Consider the following 23,070-nt stretch of genomic DNA (forward strand, 5'->3'; position numbering starts at 1 on the left):
AGTCATGGCTGCAGTCATGGCCCAGATGGACTCCTTGATCATCTGGGCATGGGTACACATAGCCTCTGGAAGCTACGCCAGATGCTCACGCACATCACATTGCAGCTCCAGCATCTGCCGCCTTGTTGATCACTCCGGAGATATGTCATCAGTCTGAAGCTCAGCATCACCGTACCCAACCACAGTCCTCCAAGTGTGAGTGGACTTGGCTGTCATTGCCTCCGTCAGCTGCTGTGGCATGTCTGTGGTTTGCTCACCAGGTTGTGATCCCGTAGCCAATTGTGTGCGACAATCCACTGACGTGAGAGTACCTGCGCTGGTGGATGGTGCAGGGAAGTAATGTGTCGATGCACCCTCTGAGGTCCCCTCTTCCTCCTCCTCAGAGGTGAATGCCTGTCTTCTGCTCACTGCAACTGGCCGCTCTTATTAATGACCTGTGAAAGAGAGATTGGAGGTTAATACAAACTCCATCCCATTCTTAGAATATGCCTACTCTGGAGCTTCATGTGACCAGTGGTGGACACATGAGCACTGTGCTTTGTGCTTGTCAAAGGGTTCCTTGTGCCCATGCATTAGGTCACTCACTGTCTTGGGCTCCACTCCAATTTCACCATCAGCGATGGACCTGCCCACCTCCAGGCCTCCCAGCTCCAACGTCGCTTCCTCCATCGGCTCAAGATAGCGAAGTATGTGACGCTGCAGGCTATCTTTGCTTTCTCCCTGGTGTTGTTCAGTCTCTTGTGCTGCAAGCACATAAATGTCCATTGTTAGTTGCCCATCAAGGACACACTGAACTTATATGCGCGTGGCAGCCTGACCGTCCATCATGGCTCCACAGGGATGCCTCCAGCATGTGGCCACTCGGTAGCGACAGTCAGGAGCCAACTCTGACTGACTGGACAGAGAGGCTGACATGCCTCTGACAGCCAATGCTGCTGCCTGGGCATTGCCAGTGACTATGGGTGGACATGCCCTTTCTACCAATGTCACATTCATCCTTCGTCACATTTAAGTCTATAATGTTAACATTTTGTGCTGCACTCACCTTGCTGGAATGCATGAGGTGATTGACCCTTTTACAGCACTGTAGCCACTTGTGAGGAATGACCCCGCAGTTACCGACCTCCTCTGCAATCTCCATCCAGCTTGCTTCGTCTGCTGGGCCAGTCTGCTCCTTCTGTCCCTCCTTGCCCAAGCAGCCTGGAGGAGCACCTGCAGGGAGGCGTCAGTAAACTGTGGAGCCACCCTGGATGGTCCTTCTGACATCTCAGTTCATGCCTCAGTTTCCAGGGCTCCCTCTCAGCTCTCTATGGGGCTGCTGCTATTTAACTTACTGTTGGCTGCCCTTTAAATATGGCGCCATGCTGCTTGTGGTGTGACTTCACACCACCTGTGCTGCCTCAGTGGATGGCTGTCCACCTGCCGGCAGTTAATTGGCTGGCTCTGACCGAATAGGAAACTTTAGCCTGCTCCCTGCCCGCATGGCAATGGCACCTGCTTCCAATCTCAACGGTGGGACCTTGTGCCTTCCAACAAAATTAAGGCCCTTATCACAAATTGTAGAATGGTTGGTACTGGAGGTTGAGAAGGAATCAAAATCTGCAGCTATCCTAGTTTCATCAAGACTAGTCACTAAACAAAGATCAATTCTTAAGGATGGTTTCAGTGGTACTGGAACAGATATTCTATTACCTTGAACAGACAAAATTGAAATTGCAGCAGGCACACCTGGACCAGGAACTCAAATTTTGAGACTTAAGACTTCCCCCTACTTTGAAAAGGCTACAGTTGTAGGACTGGGTAGGAGGTGCATTTGAGACCTCAAGGGGTGGTCGTCCCTGCCTTTTTGCGAGTTGTCCCAGGCCCAGGTAAGGGTCCCATGCTCAGGTTTATGAGCCATGGCTAATGGCAGAACCAGTGAATTTTTGGTAGTGTTGGAGGAAGAGCTAGAACCTCGAGGGACAGTGGCTACTTACAGGTGGAGGATCCTTCAGGAAGAGGACATGTGTTTCTTTTAAAGCACACATGAAGAAGGAAACAGTAAACCACCTCATTTACTTTCTCAAATAAAAACAAGAAATGCTGAAACCACTCAGCAGGTCTGGCAGCATCTGTGGAAAGAGAAGCAGAGTTAATGTTTTGGGTCAGTAACCCTTCCTCGGAACTGACAAATATTAAAAATGTCACAGGTTATAAGCAAGTGAGGTGGGGGTGGGGCAAGAGATAACAAAGGAGAAGGTGTAGATTGGACAAGGCCACATAGCTGACCAAAAGGTCATGGAGCAAAGGCAAACAATATGTTAATGGTGTGTTGAAAGACAAAGCATTAGTACAGAAAAGGTGGAACGGACTGAATATTGAACAGAAGCAAGTGCAAACATGAAAAAAAACAATGGGTAAGCAAACTGAACAAACGAAGATGAAATGAAATAAATGCAAAAAAAGGTTGTAAAAAATGTAAAAAAGAAAAAAAGAAAAAAGAAAAACCAACTAAAAATGAAAGTAAAATGGGGGGCTGTCATGCTCTGAAATTATTGAACTCGATGTTCAGTCCGGCAGGCTGTAGTGTGCCTAATCGGTAGATGAGATGCTGTTCCTCGAGCTTGCGTTGATGTTCACTGGAACACTGCAGCAATCCCAGGACAGAGATGTAAGCATGAGAGCAGGGGGGGTTGTTGAAATGACAAGCAACCGGAAGCTCAGGGTCCTGCTTGTGGACAGAGCGGAGGTGTTTCGCAAAGCAGTCACCCAGTCTGTGTTTGGTCTCCCCAATGTAGAGAAGACCACATTGTGAGCAGCGAATTCAGTATACTACATTGAAAGAAGTACAAGTAAATCGCTGCTTCACCTGAAAGGAGTGTTTGGGGCCTGGGATAGTGAGGAGAGAGGAGGTAAATGGGCAGGTATTACACCTCCTGCGATTGCAGGGGAAGGTGCCATGGGACGGGGACGAGGTGGTGGGGGTAATGGAGGAGTGGACCAGGGTGTCGCGGAGGGAACGATTCCTTCGGAATGCTGACAGGGGAAGGGAGGGGAAGATGTTTGGTAGTGGCATCACGCTGGAGGTGGTGGAAATGGCGGAGGATGATCCTTTGGATATGGAGGCTGATGGGGTGGAAAGTGAGGACAAGGGGAACCCTGTCACGGTTCTGGGAGGGAGGGGAAGGGTTGAGGGCAGAGGTCCGGGAAAAGGGCCGGACAGTGGGGGGAATCCTCGGTTGAGGAACAAGGAGGTCATACCAGAAGCTCCGTCATGGAAGGTAGCATCATCAGAGCATATGCGTCGAAGACGAAGAAACTGGGAGAATTGAATGGAGTCCTTACAGGAGGTAGGGTGTGAAGAAGTGTAGTCGAGATAGCTCTGGGAGTTGGTGGGCTTGTAATGGATATTAGTAGACAACTTATCCCCAGAGATTTTAGATTTAGATTTTAGATTTAGAGATACAGCACTGAAACAGGCCCTTCGGCCCACCGAGTCTGTGCCGACTATTAACCATCCATTTATACTAATCCTACACTAATCCCATATTCCTACCACATCCTCACCTGTTCCTATATTCCCCTACCACCTAACTATACTAGGGGCAATTTATAATGGCCAATTTACCTATCAACCTGCAAGTCTTTGGCTCTGGGGGGAAACCGGAGCACCCGGAGGAAACCCACGCAGACACAGGGAGAACTTGCAAACTCCACACAGGCAGTACCCAGAATTGAACCCGGGTCACTGGAGCTGTGAGGCTGCGGTGCTAACCACTGCGCCACTGTGGAGACAGAGAAGTCGAGGAAGGGAAGGGAAGTGTCAGAGATGGACCATGTAAAGGTGAGAGAAGGGTGGAAATTGGAAGCAAAGTTGAATACTACAGGAAACTGGAAATTGTCAAAATGACGTAGGGCGTCAGAAGAGTCACGGATGTAGGTGGGAAGAGACTGGACCAGCGGAGAAAAGATAGAGTCAAGATAGGAAGAAATAAGTTCAGTGGGGCAGGAGCAGGCTGACACAATGGGTCTGCCGGGACAGTCCTGTTAGTGGAATTTGGGAAGGAGGTAGAAGCGGGCTGTCCGGGGTTGCAGGTCTATGAGGTTGGAAGCTGTAGGGGGAAGATCTCCAGAGGAGATGAGGCCAGTGACAGTCCTTTGGATGGTGGCTTGATATTCGATGGTGGGGTCATGGTCCAGAGGGAGGTAGGAAGAAGTGTCTGTCAGTTGGCGTTGAGAGCTCGCGGCAAGTGGTCAGATCAGAAGGGGTGGGGTCAGAGGGCTGTATTCACTGTACCCTCTGACCTCCTCCTCTCTGGTGCTGAACATTCTATACTCAGCAAAGGTCTCAGTTTTATCCCCTTACGCCCCCACCTCAATGCATTTCGCGCTCGGCATGACGTTGAGCTCTTCTTCCGTCGCCTCCGCCTCCTGGCTCACTTCTTTGACCAGGAGTCCTACCCCCGACCAGCAGACCCATTCGCCCACCTCCAGCAATCTCCCTCTACCTGGACTCCTCCCCCGGGCCACTTATCCGCTCTTGATCTCTTCATTGAAAACTGTCGGCGAGACATTGGTCACCTCAATTTCTCTGCCCCCCTCACTCACTCTAACCTGTCCCCCTCTGAACTTGAGGAACTCCGTTCTCTCAGGTCTAACCCCGACATGGTCATCAAACCTGCAGACAAGAGTGGTGCTGTTGTTGTATGGCGTACCGACCTCTACCTTGCAGAAGCTCAACGCCAACTCACAGACACTTCTTCCCACCTCCCTCTGGACCATGACCCCACCACAGAACATCAAGCCACCATTCAAAGGACTGTCACTGACCTCATCTCCTCTGGAGATCTTCCCTCTACAGCTTCTAACCTCATAGTCCCGCAACCCCGGACAGCCCGCTTCTACCTCCTTCCCAAAATCCACAAACGGGACTGTCTCGGCAGACCCATTGTGTCAGCCTGCTCCTGCCCCACTGAACTTATTTCTTCCTATCTTGACTCTATCTTTTCTCTGCTGGTCCAGTCTCTTCCCACCTACTTCCATGACTCTTCTGACGCCCTACGTCATTTTGACAATTTCCAGTTTCCTGGTCCCAACCGTCTCCTCTTCACTATGGACGTCCAATCGCTCTACACCTCCATCCCCCACCAGGATGGTTTGAGGGCTCTCCGCTTCTTCCTGGAACAGAGGCCCAACCAGTCCCCATCCACCACTACCCTCCTCTGCCTGGCTGAACTTGTTCTCACATTGAACAACTTCTCCTTCAACTCCACGCACTTCCTTCAAGTAAAAGGTGTCGCTATGGGTACCCGCATGGGTCCTAGTTATGCCTGTCTTGTTGTGGGATATGTCGAGCATTCTTTGTTCCAGTCCTACTCAGGCCCCCTCCCCCAACTCTTTTTCCGGTACATTGATGACTGTATTGGTGCCGTTTCCTGCTCCCGCCCCGAATTGGAAAACTTTATCAACTTTGCTTCCAATTTCCATCCTTCTCTCACATTACATGGTCCATCTCTGACACTTCCCTTCCTTTCCTCGACTTTTCTGTCTCCATCTCTGGGGATAGGTTGTCTACTAATATCCATTATAAGCCCACCGACTCTCACAGCTACCTGGACTACATTTCTTCACACCCTACCTCCTGTAAGGACTCCATTCCATTCTCCCAGTTTCTCCGTCTTCGACACATCTGCTCTGATGATGCTACCTTCCATGACGGTGCTTCTGATATGACCTCCTTTTTCCTCATCCGAGGATTCCCCCCCCCACTGTTGTTGACAGGGCCCTCAACTGTGTCCGGCCCATTTGCTGTACCTCTGCCCTCAACCCTTCCCCTCCCTCCCAGAACCGTGACAGGGTTCCCCTTGTCCTCACTTTTCACCCCATCAGCCTCCATATCCAAAGGATCATCCTCCGCCATTTCCGCCACCTCCAGCTTGATGCCACTACCAAACGCATCTTCCCCTCCCTTCCCCTGTCAGCATTCCGAAGGGATCGTTTTCTGGACACCCTGGTCCACTCTTCCATTACCTCATCCCCTTCCCATGGCAACTTCTCCTGCAATCGCAGGAGGTGTAATACCTACCATTTACCTCCTCTATCCTCACTATCCCATGCCCCAAACACTCCTTTCAGGTGAAGCAGCGATTTACTTGTACTTCTTTCAATGTATACTGTATTCGCTGTTCACAATATGGTCTCCTCTGCATTGGGGAGACCAAGCGCAGACTGGGTGACCGCTTTGCGGAACACCTCCGCTCTGACCGCAAGCAGGACCCTGAGCTTCCGGTTGCTTGCCATTTCAACACTCCCCCCTGCTCTCATGCTTACATCTCTGTCCTGGGATTGCTGCAGTGTTCCAGTGAACATCAACGCAAGCTCGAGGAACAGCATCTCATCTCCCGATTAGGCACACTACAGCCTGCCGGACTGAACATTGAGTTCAATAATTTCAGAGCATGACAGCCCCCCATTTTACTTTCATTTTTAGTTGGTTTTTCTTTTTTCTTTTTTACATTTTTTACAATCTTTTTTGCATTTATTTCATTTCATCTTAGTTTGTTCAGTTTGTTTACCCACTGTTTTTTTTTCATGTTTGCACTTGCTGCTGTTCAATATTCAGTCCGTTAATACCCTATCTGTACTAATGCTTTGTCTTTCAACACACCATTGACATATTGTTTGCCTTTGCTCCATGACCTTTTGGTCAGCTATGTGGCATTGTCCAATCTACACCTTCTCCTTTGTTATCTCTTGCCCCACCCCCACCTCACTTGCTTATAACCTGTGACATTTTTAATATTTGTCAGTTCCGAGGAAGGGTCACTGACCTGAAACGTTAACTCAGCTTCTCTTTCCACAGATGCTGCCAGACCTGCTGAGTGGTTCCAGCATTTCTTGTTTTTATTTCAGATTTCCAGCATCCGCAGTATTTTGCTTTTATCATGTACTTTCTCCCTCGTCACATTGCTTATTTCTCAGGGAAGATTTTAAAAAATGGGAGGCTCTTATGAGAAACCGAAGAGGAAAGTGCAGGACTGTGAGGTGTGGAGAAATGAGCAGAGGACATGTCCTTGGGCAGATCACCACTAGTACAGATGCAGGAGAAGCTTGGCCAGTAGCACACTTGTCTGGGGACCACAAATTCCAATTAGGCAGCCTTTAAAGTCCTGCCAGCTTGCCATAAAAGGGCAAGTTATGGGAGGGGAGAAGGGAGTGAGCTAATTATTTAAAATGGAGCAGCGGAGACTTATGGGTAACACTGCTTCCTTCATACTGAAGAATTGAAAGTCCTGATGGAGAAGGTGCCACAAAGGTGCTGAAGGCCACTCTCCAGTAAAGTCACAGATGCCCCCTGAATGGAGGGAGATTGTGAACTGAATCCATGCAGACGTGCAGTTCCCTTGTTCCTGACTACATATGAAGAAGAGATGGTCTGATATCAGGACTAAGGTAAAGGCAGTTGTCATTCTCCGTTTTGCACATGGGCTGTATTTTACCAAGCCCACGACATCGGGCTCTGTAGTGGGGATGGGCTGGAAGATGGTTGCAATAGAGGCCTGCCACAGAGGCTGACACAGGGAAGGCCCAGCCTGATCCTCCCGGCAGTGGCGAGGCTCTGTGGTGGCACCCCCGCCACTGGGCGACGGGATCTGGATTTAAATATTAATGAGATGAATAAATTTAAATCAATTTACCTTGAATCTTCCGGACCCGCTGCAATCTTTGGAGAGGTGGCTGGCACTCTCACTACTTCAATTCACCATGTGGGAAAAGCAGCTGTGACACCGGTAAGGAGGGGGGGAGGAGCTAAGATTTTTACTGCGGCGGGGGGTATGGGGTTAAGTAAGCATCATCAGTGTAGGGGATGGTGGGAAGGAGTGCACTTTAAACTTTGTACAGTCTGTGGGGGGGAAGGTCAGAACTCAAAGGTAAGTGTTTTGGGGGGGAAGGGCAAAAACTTACTGTAATTTTTATTGGGGAATTAGAAAGGTGCATTAAAATTTGATTTTGTAAATTTTGGAGGTGTTTACTTTTAAAATTCAAATATGCAGGCAGGGCTGGCTGCCCTTTAAAATGGTGCCAGTGCTTGTGCACGGGCAACTGACACTATTGCTGGTGTTGGACAGCCCGCCTTCTCCATGTGAGCCTGCCTTCTCTTAGCGCAAAGGAAGATGGTTGTGGTTGTTAGAGGTCAATCATCTGAACTCCAGGACATCACTGCAGGAATTCCTCAGGGTAGTGTCCTCGGCCCAACCATCTTCAGCTGCTTCTTCATTGACCTTCCTTCAATCATAAGGTCAGAAGTGGGGATGTTCGCTGATGATTGCACAATGTTCAGCACCATTTGTGATTCCTCAGATACTGAAGCAGTCCATGTCGAAATGCAGCAAGACCTGGACAATATCCAGGCTTGGGCTGATAAGTGGCAAGTAACATTCACGCCACACTAGTGCCAGGCAATGACCATCTCCAACAAGAGAGAATCTAACCATCTCCCCTTGACATTCAACGGCATTAGCATTGCTGAAACCCCCACTATCAACATGCTAAGGGCTCCCATTGACCAGAAACTAAACTGGAGTATCCATATAAATACCGTGACTACAAGAGCAGGTCAGAGGCTAGGAATCCTGAGGCGAGTAACTCACCTCCTGACTCCCCAAAGCCTGTCCACCATCTACAAGGCACAAGTCAGGAATGTGATGGAATACTCTCCACTTGCCTGGATGGGTGCAGCTCCAACAACACTCAAGAAACTCGACACCATCCAGGACAAAGCAGCCCGCTTGATTGGCACCCATCTACAAATATTCACTCTCTCCACCACCGACGCACAGTAGCAGCAGTGTGTACCATCTACAAGATGCGCTGCAGCAATGCACCAAGGCTCCTTAGACAGCACCTTCCAAACCCGCGACCTCTACCAACTAGAAGGACAAGGGCAGCAAATACATGGGAACACCACCAAATGCAAGTTCCCCTCCAAGTCACACACCATCCTGACTTGGAACTATATCGCCATTCCTTCACTGTCGCTGGGTCAAAATCCTGGAACTCCCTTCCTAACAGCACTGTGGGTCTACCTACCCCAAATGGACTGCAGCGGTTCAAGAAGGCAGCTCACCACCACCTTCTCAAGGGCAACTAGGGATGGGCAATAAATGCTGGCCTGGCCAGTGACGCCTACATCCCAAGAATGAATTTTTTAAAAATGTGATTAGGGTCAGTGGGCCGCCCGAGCCATTTAAATGAACTGCCACGTGGGAGATCACAGCGGCTTCAAGGTGTGCGGCCCGCATTTTTTTAGCACGCCGCTGAGAGCAACGGCGGGCTCTTAAAATTCAACCCCATATTTCTCTTGCGGAGTGGGTCAGATGGCCATTAATTAGGGAAGACTCATACTTCTGGAAACAGCTGCCCACTTTGGGACAGGGGTGCACGGGCACCCAAAAATCATCCCATTTATAGAGGAAATATTCTGCAAAAATGTTTACAATCTTCTGGGGTACAGGTGGGTGTTCGCCACCGACACGAGCCAGGAGCCCAGTACATCTCCCCTCACTCAATGTACCAGCCTGCTGCTGTTCTGCTGGGCTGGGGGCAAGGGTCTTCCCAGCCTGGGAGTCCCCTCTCCTAACAATTCTTTCCTGACATAGGTTCCACCCGAAACAAAGCACTCCAGGAACTGGTGGGGAAAGTTGGGGCTTGCGTTCCCAGCCCTTCCAATGCAATTCTGCTGGACTCATGGAGGGGCTGTGCTAGAAGGACCATGGATTTTTGGGTCCATAATATTTTATACCTAATGCAATTACACATATACTTTTTGGGAACAATTTTTCTTGTTCTACTAAATATGATAACTACAGTGGATGACCTAGTGAGTGATTTCCTTTAAATGCTTAGATAACCAAGCACACGTCACTAGACTCAATGGGGGACCTTTAACTCCCTTGCATCCAATATGAATCATTAGCAATTAGAATGGAACAGGAGACCTATCCACTGCCTTCCTGCCCTGATCAGACCATGTTTCAGATTGTAGGCAGTAAGAAAACCTACCCAAAGCTGGCGGAGTCCTTATTAAGGTAATACAGTCGGGCTCCGATGATGTCACAAGGCTCTGACCGCAATCTTTCAAATATCTGTGGGTATGGAAATGGTGCCAGAAGACGAGAGGCTTGTCAATGTAACATATCTGTTTTAATAAGAGAGACAAGTATAAATCAAGTAACTATGGACCAGTCTAACATTAGTAAGGGTAAGTTTCTCTTCACCATAATATGGAATATATAGAAAGGCATGGATTAATTAATTAATTCAGCACAACTTTGTAAAAGGCATATTGTTTCTGATAAATTTAACAGAGTTCATTGAGGAAGTAGTACAGTGTATTATAAAGGAAATGCAGTTGACATGATTCGTTTAGATTTTCAGAAGCCACATAGGAGACATGTGGATGAAATTAAGGTACATAATAATATGGGGGATGTTGGTTAAAGACAGCAGACAGAGTAGTGGATGTTTTTGAAAGTGAAGGATGTAAACATTGGTGGTCCCCCAGGAAAACAGGAAAACTTGGTTGCGATCCTTATTTTTACCTACTCACCAACAGAATTGCCAAGGCAGGGGAGTAGGTCTCGGTGAGCTGCACTTGCAGAGAGCCAGCATAAATACGAGGGGCCGAATGGCTTCATTCTGTGCTGTAATTATTCTATGATTCCATGAAGTACACATTGAAATACTAGGTGTATAAAATAACTCTTTGAAATGTTGAATACTTATTTCCATTCTGTTAAAAGGTGTCAAAAAAGTTAATTGGTTTCAAATAGCTTTAACCTTGGATAGGTAAGATCTTGGTCTTACTTTTGTAGAGCCTCTTTTTGAGTGCACTGTGATCTAAATATTAGATATGTCGTTTCAATATTACAGTCATTTAAAATGCTATTTGTGATGTTTATAATCAGCTGGATCGTTATAATCAACTATAAATATAACTAATTCACTGCTAACTACTCATCAATTAATGCATAAACGAGCAGTGTCACACAAATTAACGTCTGACTATTTTTTATATACTTGTCTGCAATGAATGCTGGTGGAGTGCAGAGAGTGCGAAGAAGGGAGTTTTGTAAGTGAGGGAGGGAATTACAAATTAATTAACAAAAATCAATTTAATTAAATTGAGAGAGTGAGTGGGACCGGCAGGCACTTCAAAAGAGCGGTGGTGGAAAGGAGAGAGAGGGAGAGCGGGACGAGCGAGCAGTTTAAAAGAGCGGCGATGGGAGGTAGAGAGAGCGAGAGACAGAGAGTGAGACAGAGAGAGAGTGAGACCAGTGAGCAGTGTAAAAGAGCGGCGGCAGAGAGACAGAGAGAGAGACAGAGAGAGAGTGAGACCAGTGAGCAGTGTAAAAGAGCGGCGACAGAGAGACAGAGACAGAGAGAGAGAGAGTGAGAGTGAGACAAGCGAGCAGTGAAAAAGAGCAGCGGCAGAGAGAGAGAGAGAGAGAGAGTGAGACCAGCGAGCAGTGTAAAAGAGCGGCGGCAGAGAGAGAGAGAGAGAGTGAGACAAGCGAGCAGTGAAAAATAGCAGCGGCAGAGAGAGAGAGAGAGTGAGACCAGCGAGCAGTGTAAAAGAGCGGTAGGAGAGAGAGAGAGACACAGAGAGAGAGAGAGTGAGACCAGCGAGCAGTGTAAAAGAGCGGCAGCAGAGAGAGAGAGAGAATGAGACCAGTGAGCAGTGTAAAAGAGCGGTAGCAGAGAGAGAGAGAGACAGAGAGAGAGAGTGAGACCAGCGAGCAGTGTAAAAGAACGGTAGCAGAGAGAGAGAGACAGAGAGAGAGAGTGAGACCAGCGAGCAGTGTAAAAGAGCGGTAGCAGAGAGAGAGAGACAGAGAGAGAGAGTGAGACCAGCGAGCAGTGTAAAAGAGCGGCGGCAGAGAGAGAGTGAGAGAGTGAGACCAGCGAGCAGTGTAAAAGAGTGGCGGCAGAGAGAGAGAGAGAGTGAGACCAGTGAGCAGTGTAAAAGAGCGGCGGCAGAGAGACAGAGACAGAGAGAGAGAGAGAGAGAGTGAGACTAGTGAGCAGTGTAAAAGAGTGGCGGCAGAGAGAGAGAGAGAGAGACCAGCGAGCAGTGTAAAAGAGCGGCAGCAAAGAGACAGAGACAGAGAGAGAGAGAGTGAGACCAGTGAGCAGTGTAAAAGAGCGGCGGCAGAGAGAGACAGAGTGACACCAGCGAGCAGTGTAAAAGAGCGGCGACAGAGAGACAGAGAGAGACCAGCGAGCAGTGTAAAAGAGCGGCGGCAGAGAGACAGAGTGAGAGAGTGAGACCAGCGAGCAGTGTAAAAGAGCGGCAGCAGAGAGAGAGAGAGAGAGAGAGAGTGAGACCAGCGAGCAGTGTAAAAGAGCGGCAGCAGAGAGAAAGAGAGAGAGAGAGAGTGAGACCAGTGAGCAGTGTAAAAGAGCGGCGGCAGAGAGAGAGAGTGAGACCAGCGAGCAGTGTAAAAGAGTGGCGGCAGAGAGCGAGAGACAGAGAGTGAGGCCAGTGAGCAGTGTAAAAGAGTGGCGGCAGAGAGACAGAGAGAGAGAGAGAGACCAGTGAGCAGTGTAAAAGAGCGGCGGCAGAGAGAGAGAGAAAGACAGAGAGAGAGAGAGAGTGAGACCAGCGAGCAGTGTAAAAGAGCGGCGGCAGAGAGACAGAGAGAGAGAGTGAAACCAGTGAGCAGTGTAAAAGAGCGGCGGCAGTGAGAGACAGAGAGAGAGTGAAACCAGTGAGCAGTGTAAAAGAGTGGCGGCAGAGAGAGACAGAGAGAGAGAGTGAGAGAGAGAGACCAGTGAGCAGTGTAAAAGAGTGGCGGCAGAGAGACAGAGAGAGAGAGTGAGAGAGAGAGACCATTGAGCAGTGCAAAAGAGTGGCGACAGAGAGAGTGAGAGACAGAGACCAGTGAGCAGTGTAAAAGAGTGGCGGCAGAGAGACAGAGACAGAGAGACAGAGGAGCAGTGCTAAAAGAGAGCCGACAGAGAGACAGAGAGACAGAGAGACAGAGAGACAGAGGAGCAGTGCAAAAAGAGAGCCGACAGAGAGACAGAGAGACAGAGAGACAGAGAGACAGAGAGACAGAGGAGCAGTGCAAAAAGAGAGCCGGCAGAGAGACAGAGAGACAGAGAGACAGAGGAGCAGTGCAAAAAGAGAGCCGGCAGAGAGACAGAGAGACAGAGAGACAGTGCAAAAAGAGAGCCGGCAGAGAGACAGAGAGACAGAGAGACAGAGGAGCAGTGAAAAAAGAGAGCCGGCAGAGAGACAGAGAGACAGAGGAGCAGTGCAAAAAGAGAGCCGGCAGAGAGACAGAGAGACAGAGAGACTGAGGAGCAGTGCAAAAAGAGAGCCGGCAGAGAGACAGAGAGACAGAGAGACAGAGAGACAGAGAGACAGAGGAGCAGTGCAAAAAGAGAGCCGGCAGAGAGACAGAGAGACAGAGAGACAGAGAGGAGCAGTGCAAAAAGAGAGCCGACAGAGAGACAGAGAGACAGAGAGACAGAGGAGCAGTGCAAAAAGAGAGCCGGCAGAGAGACAGAGAGACAGAGAGACAGAGGAGCAGTGCAAAAAGAGAGCCGACAGAGAGACAGAGAGACAGAGAGACAGGCGAGCAGTGCAAAAAGAGAGCCGGCAGAGAGACAGAGAGACAGAGACAGAGAGACAGAGAGACAGAGGAGCAGTGCAAAAAGAGAGCCGACAGAGAGACAGAGAGACAGAGGAGCAGTGCAAAAAGAGAGCCGGCAGAGAGTCAGAGAGACAGAGGAGCAGTGCAAAAAGAGAGCCGGCAGAGAGACAGAGAGACAGAGAGACAGAGAGACAGAGGAGCAGTGCAAAAAGAGAGCCGGCAGAGAGACAGAGAGGCAGAGAGGCAGAGAGACAGAGAGGAGCAGTGCAAAAAGAGAGCCGGCAGAGAGACAGAGAGACAGAGAGGAGCAGTGCAAAAAGAGAGCCGACAGAGAGACAGAGAGACAGAGAGACAGAGAGACAGAGGAGCAGTGCAAAAAGAGAGCCGGCAGAGAGAGAGGAGCAGTGCAAAAAGAGAGCCGGCAGAGAAACAGAGGAGCAGTGCAAAAAGAGAGCCGGCAGAGAGACAGAGAGACAGAGAGACAGAGAGACAGAGAGACAGAGAGACAGAGAGACAGAGAGACAGAGGAGCAGTGCAAAAAGAGAGCCGGCAGAGAGACAGAGAGACAGAGGAGCAGTGCAAAAAGAGAGCCGGCAGAGAGACAGAGAGAAAGAGGAGCAGTGCAAAAAGAGAGCCGGCAGAGAGACAGAGAGACAGAGGAGCAGTGCAAAAAGAGAGCCGGCAGAGAGACAGAGAGACAGAGAGACAGAGGAGCAGTGCAAAAAGAGAGCCGGCAGAGAGACAGAGAGACAGAGGAGCAGTGCAAAAAGAGAGCCGGCAGAGAGAGAGAGAGACAGAGGAGCAGTGCAAAAAGAGAGCCGGCAGAGAGACAGAGAGACAGAGAGACAGAGGAGCAGTGCAAAAAAGAGAGCCGGCAGAGAGACAGAGAGACAGAGAGACAGAGAGACAGAGGAGCAGTGCAAAAAGAGAGCCGGCAGAGAGACAGAGAGAGAGAGAGAGTGAGAGTGAGACCAGTGAGCAGTGTAAAAGAGCGGCGGCAGAGAGACAGAGAGAGAGAGAGTGTGAAACCAGTGAGCAGTGTAAAAGAGTGGCGGCAGAGAGAGACAGAGAGAGAGAGTGAGAGAGAGAGAACAGTGAGCAGTGTAAAAGAGTGGCGGCAGAGAGAGACAGAGAGAGAGAGAGTGAAACCAGTGAGCAGTGTAAAAGAGCGGCGGCAGAGAGAGAGAGAGAGAGTGAGACCAGTGAGCAGTGCAAAAGAGTGGCGGCAGAGAGACAGAGAGAGAGAGTGAGAGAGAGAGACCAGTGAGCAGTGTAAAAGAATGGCGGCAGAGAGACAGAGAGAGAGAGAGAGAGTGAGACCAGTGAGCAGTGTAAAAGTGCGGCGGCAGAGAGAGAGAGAGAGAGACCAGCGAGCAGTGTAAAAGTACGGCGGCAGAGAGAGAGAGAGACAGAGAGAGAGAGAGAGAGAGAGACCAGTGAGCAGCATAAAAGAGCGGCGGCAGAGAGACAGAGACAGAGACAGAGAGAGAGAGAGAGAGACCAGCGAGCAGTGTAAAAGAGCGGCGGCAGAGAGAGAGAGAGACAGAGAGAGAGAGAGAGAGTGAGAGTGAGATCAGCGAGCAGTGTAAAAGTGCGGCGGCAGAGAGACAGAGAGAGAGAGAGTGAGACCAGCGAGAAGTGTAAAAGAGCGGCAGCAGAGAGAGAGAGAGAGAGAGAGAGAGAGTGAGACCAGTGAGCAGTGTAAAAGTGCGGCGGCAGAGAGACAGAGAGAGAGAGAGACCAGCGAGCAGTGTAAAAGAGCGCTGGCAGAGACAGAGAGAGACAGAGAGAGAGAGTGAGACCAGCGAGCAGTGTGAAAGAGCGTCAGCAGAGAGACAGAGAGAGAGAGTGAGACCAGCGAGCAGTGTAAAAGAGTGGCAGCAGAGAGACAGAGAGAGAGAGTGAGACCAGTGAGCAGTGTAAAAGAGCGGCAGCAGAGAGACAGAGAGAGAGAGTGAGACCAGCGAGCAGTGTGAAAGAGTGGCAGCAGAGAGAGAGAGTGAGACCAGCGAGCAGTGTAAAAGAGCGGCGGCAGAGAGAGAGAGAGACAGAGAGAGAGAGAGAGAGTGAGACCAGCGAGCAGTGTAAAAGAGTGGCGGCAGAGAGACAGAGAGGGAGAGAGAGAGAGTGAGAGAGAGAGAGTGAGACCAGCGAGCAGTGTAAAAGAGTGGCGGCAGAGAGAGAGAGAGTGAGACCAGCGAGCAGTGTAAAAGAGTGGCGGCAGAGAGAGAGAGAGTGAGACCAGCGGGCAGTGTAAAAGAGCGGCAGCAGAGAGAGAGAGAGAGAGAGTGAGACCAGTGAGCAGTGTAAAAGTGCGGCGGCAGAGAGACAGAGAGAGAGAGAGACCAGCGAGCAGTGTAAAAGAGTGGCGGCAGAGAGAGAGAGATCAGCGAGCAGTGTAAAAGAGCGCCGGCAGAGACAGAGAGAGACAGAGAGAGAGAGTGAGACCAGCGAGCAGTGTGAAAGAGCGTCAGCAGAGAGACAGAGAGAGAGAGTGAGACCAGCGAGCAGTGTAAAGGAGTGGCAGCAGAGAGACAGAGAGAGAGAGTGAGACCAGCGAGCAGTGTGAAAGAGTGGCAGCAGAGAGAGAGAGTGAGACCAGCGAGCAGTGTAAAAGAGCGGCGGCAGAGAGAGAGAGAGACAGAGAGAGAGAGAGTGAGACCAGCGAGAAGTGTAAAAGAGCGGCGGCAGAGAGACAGAGAGAGAGTGAGACCAGCGAGCAGTGTAAAAGAGTGGCGGCAGAGAGACAGAGAGAGTGAGAGAGAGAGAGTGAGACCAGCGAGCAGTGTAAAAGAGTGGCGGCAGAGAGAGAGAGAGTGAGACCAGCGGGCAGTGTAAAAGAGCGGCAGCAGAGAGACAGAGAGAGAGAGAGAGAGACCAGCGAGCAGTGGAAAAGAGCGGCGGCAGAGAGAGACAGAGAGAGAGAGTGAGAGTGAGACCAGCGAGCAGTGTAAAAGAGCGGCGGCAGAGAGACAGAGAGAGAGAGACAGAGAGAGAGAGAGTAAGACCAGCGAGCAGTGTAAAAGAGTGGCGGCAGAGAGACAGAGAGAGAGAGACCAGCGAGCAGTTTCAAAGAGCGGCGTCAGAGAGACAGAGAGAGAGTGAGACCAGCGAGCAGTGTAAAAAAGCTAGCCAGTCCAGTCCAGTCTAGGCCACCTGATCAGATCGACAGCGTCCTGAGGAGAAAAAAAAATCAAAGTGTGTCATCACAGGAAAACAGGTAGATGATTGGTTGGTGAGTTTTCTTTATCATTTATCTTTCAAAACTCGGGTAAGTTTATGAATTGTGAGGTTTTATTTACTAATGCTAGTAAAGCTTAACAGATTGGCTGCTGAATATTTCCCATTATTTAAAACACAATCAGGATGGCAGGGCAGGTGATGTGCTGCAGCTGCAGTATGTGGGAGCTGCTGGATGCCAGTGTGATTCACTGCAACCATGTCTGCAGTAAGTGTCTGCAGTTCGAAAAGCTTCAGCTCAGGGTCAGTGAGCTGGAGGCTAAGCTACAGACACTGCGATGCGTCAGGAAGGGGGAATGTTACCTGGACACTTTGTTCCAGAAGGCAGTCACACCCCTTAGGATAGGGTCTTCTGATTTGGTTAATGGTCAGGGACAGGAGGAGGTGACTGCAAGTGAGGCAGGTAAAGGGATTGAGAAAGCAGAAGTGGAGCAGACTCAGCCTTGCAATTGTCCAACAGATTTGAGGTTCTTTCAGCTTATATGAATGAGAGCGAGGCTGCAGGGTGGATGAGCAAATTAACCATGGCACTGTGGTACAGGAAGCCATTCAAGCGGGGGGAGTAAATAGGCATGCAGTGGTGATACGTCAGGGGGATAGACACCGTTCTCTGTAGCCAAGAGCGAGAGTCCAGAAGGCTGTGTTGCCTGCCTGGTACCAGGGTTTGGGACATCTGCTTAGGGCTGGAGAGGAACTTGCATTGGGAAGGGGAGGATCCAGTTGTCATTGTCCATGTGGGTACCAATGACATAGATAGGACTAGGACAGGGGTTCTGCATAGGGAGTATGAGCAGCTTGGGACTAAATTAAAAAGCAGAACCTCAAAGGTAATAATCTTTGGATTATTACCTGAGCCATGAGCAAATTGGCATAGGGTAAATAAGATTAGAGAGGTGAATGTGTGGCTCAAAGCTTGGTGTGGGAGAAATGGGTTTCGATTCATGGGGGCATTGGCACCAGTACTGGGGAAAGTGGGAGCTGTACCGTTAGGACAGGCTACACCTGAGCTGTGCTGGGACCAGTGTTCTGGTGAGTCATATAATTAGGGCAGTAGAGAGGGCTTTAAACTAAATAGTGGGGGCGAGGGATCAAGTGAGGGAAGATGTGATAACTTAAAGAGAGAGAAGGCAAGACAGCAAGACAGCAATAAGGATAATGATAATCAGGGTGTGACAGGAAGGGACAGTGCATACAAACTCAAGAGTGAGCCAGCAGATAAGACTAGAGGTTGTGAACTAACAGAGTGGAGGAGCATTCGGGACAGGTGAGATTTAGAAATCCAAAGAGAAAGGCCAAGGCATCGGGACAGCATAACATTGTAGGTAAAGACTAGCAGAATGAGACAGGAAGAGACAGAGAGTTTAACAGAAATTGTACATCAGCAAATAAGGTCATTGAAGGAAAGAGAAGCAAAAAAATGAAATTAAAGGTTCTATATGTGAATGCGCAAAGTGTCTGCAATAAGATAGATGAACTAATGGCACAAATAGAGGTACATGATTTAGATCTAAACGCCATCACAGAGACATAGTTACATGGTGATAAAGGTTGGGAAATAAATATTCCAGGGTGCACAATATTTTGGAAAGACAGACAGAATGACAAAGGAGGAGGGGTAGCACTGGTTGCAAAGGATGACATAAGAGCATTAGTGAGAAAGGTTCTGGCCTCAGAAGATCAAGAAGTAGAATTAGTATGGGTGGAAATAAGAAATAGCAAGAATCAGAAAACACTGGTGGGAGTAGTTTATAGGCCCCCTAACAGTAATTATACCATTGAACAGAGCATTAAACAAGAGCTTAATGGAGCTTGTAACAAAGGCAATATAATAATTGTGGGGGACTTTAATCTTCACATAGACTGGGACAATGAAACTGGCAGGAGTGGTCTAGAAGATGAGGTTGTAGAATGTTTTCGGGATGATTTCTTGGACTAATATGTTGTGGAGCCAACTAGCGATAAAACTGTCTTAGATCTAGTATTATGTAATGAAGCAGGGTTAGTAAGCAACATCATAATAAAAGATTCACTGAGAAACAGTGACCATAATACCATTGAATTCCATGTTAAGTTTGAAAGTGACATGCTCCAATCACAAACAAGAATTTTAAACTTACTTAAAACCAATTACGTAGGCATGAGGGGAGAACTGGCTAAGGTAAATTGGGTAAATAGACTAAAAGGTATGCTGGTAAATGAACAGTGGGAAACCTTTAAAAAAACAATTAAAAATGTTCAACAAAAATACATTCCTTTGAAAAAGAAAAAACTCAGCCACAAAGACCCATTCGTGGCTCGCTCAGGAAGTTAAGGATAGTATTAGATTAAAAGAAAGGCTTACAATGTTGCAGAAAAGATTAGTAAGTCTGAGGATTGGGCTCAGGATTGGGTATTTTAGAAATCAGCAAAGGGCCACCAAAAAAATTGGTTAAAAAAAGGAAAAAATAGAATGAGAGCAAACTTGGCAATAACATAAAAACAGAGGAATGAGGAAATGGCAGATGCAAAGAAAAAATATATTGTGTCTGCCTTCACAGTAGAAGACACAAGTTCCATACCAGAAATAGGCAGTAACCTAGGGGCTATAAAAAGTGAGGAAATTAAGGAAATTCTTATCAATAGAGAAAAAGTATTGGGGAAACTTAAGGGACTAAAAGCTGACAAATCTCCAGGACCTGATGGCCTACATCCTAGGGTTTTAAAAGAGATAGCTGCAGATATAGTGGATGCGCTAGCTATGATTTTCCAAAATACTTTAGATTCGGAAACGATCCCATCAGATTGGAAGTTGGCAAATGTTACACCGCTTTTCAAGAAAGGAGGGAGAGAGAAAACAGGGAATGACAGTTAGTCTAACATTAGTCATTGGAAAAATGCTGGAATCTATTATTAAGGAAGTCTTAACAATGTACTTAGAAAAGCACAGTGTGATTAGAACAAGTCAACATGGTTTTCCTAAGGGAGATCCTGTTTGACAAATTTATTAAGAGTTTTTTGAGGATGCAACTAGTAGGGTAGATAAAGGGGAACCAATAAATGTAGTATACCTGGATTTCAAAAAGGCATTCAATAAGGTGACACACAAAATGTTAATTGGCAAGATAAGGGCTCATGAAGTTGGGGGTAATATATTAGCATGGATAGATGATTGGTTAACAGACAGGAAGCAACGAGTGGGCATAAATAGGGCACTTTCAAGTTGGCAGGCAATAAATAGTGGAGTGCCGTAAGGATCAGTGCTGGGGCCTCAGCTATTAATCTACATTAATGACTTAGATGAGGAGTCAGAGAGTAATGTATTTAAGTTTGCTGATGATACAAAGGTTGGTAGAAAGGTAAGCTGTGGGGAGGACACAAAGAGATTGCAAAGAGATATAGACAGGTTAAGTAAGTGGGCAACAAGACAGCAGATGGAGTATAATGTAGGGCATTGTAAAGTTATGCACCTTGGTCATAAGAATAGAAAAGCAGAGTATTTTTTAAAAGGTGTGAAACTTGTAAGTGTCGATGTTCAAAGAGAATTGGGTGTGCTTGTGCAAGGAATGCAGAAAGTTAACATGCAGGTACAGCAAGCAATTACGAAGGCAAATGCCATTTGGCCTTTATTGCAAGGGGATTGGAGTACAGGAATAAGGATGTCTTGCTCCAATTGTACAGGGTTTTGGTGAGACTACATCAGGAATACTGTGGGCAGTTTTGGACTCCACATTTAAGAAAGGATATACTTGCATTGGAGGCAGTGCAGTGAAGGTTCACTAGATTGTTCCCTGGGATGAGGGACTAAGTAAATTGGGCCTGTATTCTCTGGAGTTTAGAAGATTGAGAGGTGACCTAATTGAAACATATAAGGTTCTAAAGGGGCTGGATAGGGTAGACACTGAGAGATTATTTACGCTGGTTGGGGAATCTAAAACACGAGGACACAGTGTCAGGATAAGGGGCTGATCATTTAGGACTGAAATGAAGAGAAATTATTTCACTGAAAGGGTTGTGAATCTTTGGAATTCTCTACCCCAGAGGTTTGTGGATGCTCTATTATTGAATATATTTAAGGCTGGGATAGACAGATTTTTGGTCTCTCAGGGAATTAAGGGGTATGGCGAGCGGGCAGGAAAGTGGAGTTGAATCCTAAGATCAGCCATGATCGTATTGAATGGTGGAGTAGACTCGATGGGCCATATGGTCTACTCCTGTTCCTATTTAATATGTTTTTGTGTTCTTTTGTTATAATAAATGATAACCTCATTTAAAGTGAATTCTTATGAACAAAAAGGTGATATTGATAGGAATACAGATACATTTTATTTTCTCTGTGAGAAGCACTATGGAAATGCAAATACTTAGATAAGGCATTTCACTTGTAAAGGAGCTTTTGAAAACACAAATCCATTTTTTGCCTCATAGTAAAACAAATTAACTGACGTCACATCCACTTACATAACCTCCCAAAATTAAATGCAACTTTTTCGTTGCCATTAGCCCTGTTAATGTCTTTCATAATATATGTTGTGATCTTGTAAGTGCATTATTCACTGACTGTTAATTGGCAAGAGCTGGGCCTGTTATATATTTTTGGGCAATGTAGAAGTGTTATGGTAAAAATGTGTATCTGACTTTGAGAATGCATGCTGAGAGATTAATTTGTTCAATTGTTCTGTATTGTCAATCATTTGATAAAGGAACAAGTTTTCCCCAATTCTAATTCTGTGATAAGGAATGGATAATAAGCTCTTTCAGGATTACTTTGCTAATTGTAATACTAATAGCATTGTGCTATTCTAATCTCAGCAACACAATAACTTAATAACTCCTATTTAATTTCAGGGATTTGGCAAACAAGTGGATGTTTCATATATTGCTAAACACTACAACATGAGTAAAAGCAAAGTGGACAACCAGTTCTACAGCGTAGAAGTAGGCGACTCTACCTTCACAGTTCTCAAACGCTACCAGAATCTAAAGCCCATTGGCTCTGGGGCTCAGGGAATTGTATGGTGAGTACACTGTTTTAAGCAGGCAAGTCAACCTTCTGAATCCAGCTAAGAAGTCTGCACAGAACATCAACAGCAAAGATCTGCATATTGGAACTCTTTCCCAGCCAGCTTTGTTGAGTGGAACTATTCCCCTGGTAACAGAAAATCATTTGTTGCATCAGGGCTGCTGGAGCGAGCATTAAATGAAGGGAAGCTAGTGACCTCCCTGTACACTTTTCTCGACTTTTTCTGTGCTTCTAGCAACCATTTGGATCAAATCTGTCAGGTTTTAACCTATTGTTTTCCCAACCAATATAGAGGGAGAGTCATGAGGATAGAATTCCTGACATGTACAGTTTGTAGCTGTGCACCAGGAGTACTAATTTGTTAAATCACCCCCATAGTCACCAGGTATTCATAGTATTCATATAATTAATGGGAAACTATGCATTTCTCAGTAGAGTTACAAGTGCCTGAGTGACTAGCCTGCTAGTGTATTTTCATAGCAAATAATTAAACTAATTCCAGTGGCACCAAAGAGGCCAGTGGACCAAAGTTGACGTGGTACATATATATAATTGTTATGATATTTGTATACCATGTCAGGCAGCAACCTTGGCACAATAGCAGCATTCTTTTCTCTAAGTCAGAAAGTTGTAGGCTCGACCCTCACTCCAGCATGAGGTGTTAAACTGAGGCCCATCTGCCCTCTCAAATGGATGTAAGTGATCCCAGTATTCAACAAAAAGCAGTGGCGCTCTCCCCGGTATTCTGGTCATTATTTATCCCTCAACCAGTATCACCAAAAAAAGCAGATTGTGTGGTCATTCATCTCATTGCTGTTTGTGGGAGCTTGCTGTGCAAAAATTGACTATAGCGTTTCCCTATAGTACAACAGTGACTACACTTCAAAAATGTTTCATTGGTTGTGAATTGCTTTGGGATGTCCTGAGGTTGTGAACATGAATATATAATTGCAGACTATTTTTTGACAGGTTGGGCTGATGCCATTTTTTGAGCAAAAATAGCTGATTAGAGTCATAGACTCATAGTTATACAGCACAGAAACAGGCCCTTCGGCCCATCGTGTCTGTGCCGGCCATCAAGCACCTATCTATTCTAATCCCATTTTCCAGCGCTTGGCCTTGCATGCTATGGCGTTTCAAGTGCTCATCTAAAATACTTCATAAATGTTGTGAGGGTTCCTGCCTCTACCA

The 23,070-nt window shown here is 47.4% G+C and overlaps 1 protein-coding gene across 6 annotated transcripts in view; it reads left to right on the forward strand.

The window, feature by feature from the left end:
* Positions 1-23,070, forward strand: part of mapk10 (mitogen-activated protein kinase 10) — a 260,364-nt gene that overhangs the window by 84,924 nt on the left and 152,370 nt on the right. For 3 of the 6 annotated variants that reach the window (XM_068015005.1, XM_068014958.1, XM_068014895.1), the window contains exon 2: positions 21,705-21,874. In XM_068015005.1, the coding sequence (XP_067871106.1) occupies positions 21,705-21,874 (170 nt within the window). Of the gene's footprint in view, positions 1-21,704; positions 21,875-23,070 lie in introns of those variants that run through there. The other 3 variants (XM_068014977.1, XM_068014988.1, XM_068014997.1) reach the window with 1 other exon arrangement.

This window comes from Heterodontus francisci, chromosome 1 (assembly GCF_036365525.1).
Source record: "Heterodontus francisci isolate sHetFra1 chromosome 1, sHetFra1.hap1, whole genome shotgun sequence".
NCBI classification, from domain to species: Eukaryota; Metazoa; Chordata; class Chondrichthyes; order Heterodontiformes; family Heterodontidae; genus Heterodontus; species Heterodontus francisci.